Source organism: Acanthamoeba castellanii, assembly GCF_000313135.1.
Source record: "Acanthamoeba castellanii str. Neff unplaced genomic scaffold scf7180000084757, whole genome shotgun sequence".
NCBI lineage: Eukaryota > Discosea > Longamoebia > Acanthamoebidae > Acanthamoeba > Acanthamoeba castellanii.
Genome location: NW_004457453.1, coordinates 27,719 through 31,995, shown reverse-complemented (window position 1 = coordinate 31,995; position 4,277 = coordinate 27,719). Strand labels below are relative to the sequence as shown.

The 4,277-nt window shown below is 64.1% G+C and overlaps 3 protein-coding genes across 3 annotated transcripts in view; 1 reads left to right on the top strand and 2 right to left on the bottom strand.

Moving 5' to 3' along the window:
- Positions 1 to 1,871, bottom strand: part of ACA1_206760 (M protein repeat domain containing protein) — a gene marked incomplete at both ends in the record, with an annotated part of 5,465 nt that extends 3,594 nt beyond the window's left edge. Inside the window, 3 exons of the mRNA XM_004339877.1 lie at positions 88 to 798; positions 831 to 1,100; positions 1,203 to 1,871. Of these exons, the coding sequence (XP_004339925.1) occupies positions 88 to 798; positions 831 to 1,100; positions 1,203 to 1,871 (1,650 nt within the window). The remainder of the gene's footprint in view (positions 1 to 87; positions 799 to 830; positions 1,101 to 1,202) is intronic.
- A 423-nt stretch (positions 1,872 to 2,294) lies between these two features.
- On the top strand, positions 2,295 to 3,659 carry ACA1_206750 (uncharacterized protein; the record flags this gene model as incomplete). The annotated part of the gene is made up of 1 exon (XM_004339876.1): positions 2,295 to 3,659. The coding sequence occupies one exon, from the start codon at positions 2,295 to 2,297 to the stop codon at positions 3,657 to 3,659; it is 1,365 nt and encodes a 454-aa protein (XP_004339924.1).
- Positions 3,660 to 3,716: 57 nt separating this feature from the next.
- On the bottom strand, positions 3,717 to 4,227 carry ACA1_206740 (uncharacterized protein; the record flags this gene model as incomplete). Its single annotated transcript, XM_004339875.1, has 3 exons — positions 3,717 to 3,982; positions 4,060 to 4,166; positions 4,217 to 4,227. 3 exons carry the CDS (start codon positions 4,225 to 4,227, stop codon positions 3,717 to 3,719), a joined length of 384 nt encoding a protein of 127 aa, XP_004339923.1.
- Positions 4,228 to 4,277: the final 50 nt, after the last annotated feature.

Genomic DNA, 4,277 nt, shown 5'->3' with positions numbered 1-4,277 from the left:
TGTCCACGGTCAGGCCCACGCCAAGGCCCAGGAGCACCAGGAGGCCGATTCCAGTCCACGACGTGGCCAGGGCTGCGCCAAGCCCACGACGGCCGCCGTCGATGCGGCCGTGCTGGCCACGTTCGCCACCACGTTCTCGCGCAGCTGTCGCCCCGAGAGGTGGCCGCGCTTCCAGCGGTAGAGGTCGACACAGGTCGAGATGGTGACCAGCACGGCCCCGACGGCGAAGTTCGGGCTGCGTAGGATAGCCCTGGCGGCCTGGCCTGCCAGGTTGCCCGCCTGGCGCACGGCGAGCTGCTGCAGGGCCATGCTGGCGTAGGTGTAGCCACCGGCGATGAGGCCGCCGGTGGCCGTCGTCATGGCGATTTGCTGCGCCGCCGCCTTGCCCGAGAGCTGTCCGCGCTTGTAGAGGTACCCGCTCCGCAGCAGCTCGATGGCCAGGCTGATGCCCATTGAAGTGCCCACGCTCTGCGCGGCCATCTTGTGAACGTTGGCCACGGGCTGCACGTCACCCAGTACCAGCTTCGGAAGTGGCTTGTCACCGGTGGCCGGAACCAAGGCCGCGGGGCGTTGGACACGCGAGTGGAGACTCTGCACAAGGCCCTCTTGGCCGGGAGGCACCGGCGCGGGCCTGCGTGTGACGCTCAGGTCGGGCCTGGGCGGGGCCGGAAGCTGGCAGTAGCCGCGGGCGTAGATGCCGTTCTGGCCCACCAGGAACCGGGCGCCGAGGTGGGCGCCGGAGAGCTCCTCCTTCCCTTCGATCAGGTCGACCGGGGGCAGGGGGGCTTCTCCGCCTCGCTCTTCTCGAGGAGCTCGATGATGTGCTTCACCAGGGCTGCGCCGTTGGCGTCTTTGGGCGGCTGGCCGCCGAGCACGGAGATGATGTAGTTTCGCAGCAGTGCGGTGCTGGCGCGGCCCTGTTCCAGCAGGTGCTCGATCTCGGTGGGCCGAGCCACCAGGGTGCGCAGCTCGATGATGTCCTGCAGGAAGTCCATGTTGCGGCACGGAATCACCGTTGATGTGTCCTTCTCTGGTCCGTCGGCCGTCACCTTGAACATGATGTAGCCCCGCCCCCGCGAATGGAACATAGGCAAGAGCACCTGGTACCGGTTTATCAATACCCACCTCATACTTACAATAACAAAACGCAAAAGAAAAAACACAATAAATAAAACGTAATGAAGCGAAAGTGAGGTGGGTACCGCGAGGCCGATCTCGTCGAGTATGACTTTGTTGGTCTTCTCGGCGAGATGGAAGAGGGGCCGCGGAACCATCTCGTCCAGCCACTGGTACCACCTCTCGCGCGCGTCGAGCTCGTCAAAGTCGCGAACCAGCCGCACGCGCAGCTCCCACAGCGGCCTCTCGGCTTGCACCTGCGCGCCACTGGGGTCGGTCACGCAGAACGAGTAGTGGCCGCTGTCGTTGATGTCCACCGCCGTCAGCCGCAGCCTGTCCGTGTCGCAGTCCAGCAGCCGCTTCTCGAGTGTGCCTGACGGGCTCAGTGCGTGCTTGTACCACCTGTACTGCAACGCCCCCGACCCGCCGGCCAGGCTGATCTGGAACTCGACCGCCTGGCCCTCGGGGCAGCTCACGACGCCGGCCTCAGGAGCCGCCCAGCGAAGGCGCAGCTTGGTGAGGGCGCTGTGCAGGACCAGGCTGGGCCGAGGGTCCAGGCCGAACTGCTGGAGGCCAGCTACGGTTAGATCGTTGGCCTGCAGCAGTTCGGCCGTCATACCGGCGGTGGCAAGCTGCAGGGCGTGGCGCTTTCGGTCGGTCTGCGTGAAGACGAGCACCTCCTCGAACACCTGGAGTATGGCGTAATACTCTTCGAGTACTGCTTCATCGAGCTCGTCGATATCGGTCTCGCCCATCTGCGCAAGTTCTTTCCACTGTTTGGGACGAGGTTGAAAGTGCAGATTGGTGAGGTGCGTGGTGCTGTGGGTTCGTCGCTGTTCTTCTGCTTCTTCTGTTTTCTTGGTGCGAAGTGGCAATGTACTCCCACCTGTCTTTTGGTGGAAGTGACCAATCAGCTTTGCTCTCATCGTCGACAATTAACTTACCGCGCAATTTTTGGCCCGAAAATTCACAACATTCCTCTCAGGTGTGTGGTTGAGCTCACGGTCCAGAGTTATTTGATTAGATTAGATTTACCCCACAAGAGGGAAGACAACAAACGAGCCGTTCTCTTGTTTGTTCCCGGCCCGCCCGCGTACATCTCTAGTCCTCGGCTGCGGGGGCTGCTGGAGGCCTTCGCCCCCGACCACTTCGCCCAGGCCGAGTGGCGCCTCGAGTCGATGTCCGCACACCGGGCCAGCCAGCCCGAGCAGGTGCGAGAGTTCGGGTCTCGCCTGGTCGTGCTATGCCTTCTCGCCGCCCACGTGTGGCGCGACGAAGAGATCAACCTCATCGCCGCTCTGCAGGCCCGCTGCCTCAACCTGGTCCTGCTCGTCTACCAGCGCCGACCACGTCTCGCCTCCTGCCCCCTCTGGCGCAACCGAACCAACCACCCTGCCGCACCACCGGCGGTCTTGGTCCTGACGGAGAGCCTGGCCCAGATCCGCGCCGACACCCTGGCCGCAGGCGGTGATGAAGTCGTGCCGCTCACGATTCGAGCCTGGGCTGCGCTCAGCCTTGGCCACCTGCGAACGGCCTTTGAGTCGGGCTTGGCCTCGTTCGGTGGCCTGTCGGAGGAGCATCTCGACCTCCTGACTCAGGCCGAGCTGGGCAAGCGGTACGAGGTATCGTTCGACGTCGCGGAGCGCCACTTCGAGTGGGCAGAGGTGACCAAGGTCTACCCGTCGGAAAACCAGCCCAAGCGGCTGCTGTGCGGCCCGGAGCCGGTGCGCAGGTTCATCTGGAAGCAGGGGGACAACATCTACCACGACCAGGTGTGCCTGGGCATGATGCGCGCCTTCAACGAGATCTGGCGCGCCCTGGGCACCACCGTGACCTGGCGCGACCAGAGCGGGCGTGTGCACGCAGAGCCCATCCGGTGTCGCATCTACGACGTCTACCCGCTCGAGGGCATGCCGGTCCTGCGCACGGCCCTCATCGAACACGTGCTTGGCACCACCATCGCGCCGCTGTGGGACCGCAACATGCTCGGCCTGTCGTATCGTACCGTGTGGAACGACTACGCCTCGTACGACGATACGTCGGGCAACTCGTACACGCTCAAGCTGGCCACGTCAGTGGGCTCGTTCATCGCGTGCTACGTGCTGGCCGTGGCCGACCGCCACCAGGACAACATGATGCTCGATGCCGCGGGCGCCTTCTTCAACATCGACTTCCAGTACTGGGGCGGCGAGACGACCTTCCCCGACACCGGCGACCTGCCGCTGCCGTGGGGCTTCGTCACCATGCTCACCCAGTCGGGCATGTGGCCCGAGTTCGTGGAGCTGTGCTGGCAGGCCCTCACGGCGCTGCAGGCCTTCGCCGAGCCGCTGCTCGCGCTGCTGGCCGAGAAGATGGCGCTCAACCCCGAGCACCAGCGGAAGACGCTGGCGACGGTCGGCGGCTATCTGGACCCGATCGCGAAGGAGCAGTTCGTCGAGCGGCTGCGCAAAGGCAAGTATCTCGCGCTGCCCAAGACAGTGCTCCACCACTTGGCTCAAGAATACAAGAAGAAGAAAAAGATGAAGGAGCAGCAGCAATCGTGAACATGACACGTTTACCACTTTAGCTTCAATCTTTCGTCTTCGCTGTTCGCTATTCACTCAGATCTCGCTCCTGCCTTCGAGCTTGTTGAGCGCGCGAACGGCCGGGCCGTGCGGGTGCTTGAAGCCCTGCTCGCCGGCCTTGAGGCGCAGGTCGCCCTCTGAGAGTGCCCTCCTCTCGGTCTCGTAGAGCTCCGAATCATGGGTGGGCAGCCCGCCCTTGGTCTCGGCCTCCAGCTCGTCGTACTCCTCGCCCCGGCGCCTGGCCTCCTGCTCGAGGTACTTCTGACGCGCCGCCTCATCTTCGGGCAGAGGCCTCAACCGACCTGTCCGCGCGGGCAAACGTGTGCGTGCTCGATCTCTCAGACACGCTTCTGTGTGGGTCGTGCGGTGGTGGGCGTACCAGTCTTGGGCCAATTGCCAGGCGTGATAGTCTCTTCATCGGGTCCCTTGATCTGGGTGATGTTGGGGTCCTGCTCGCGCAGCTTCTTGCCCTCCTCCAGGCTGTGCCTGCGCGGCGTTGCACAGGCCAACACAATCACTGGTTAGCGATGGCGGACACCTGAGCCATGGCTCCCAGTGAGTGCTCGGGCGGTACCTGCGGCCTTCTCCACCTCGGAC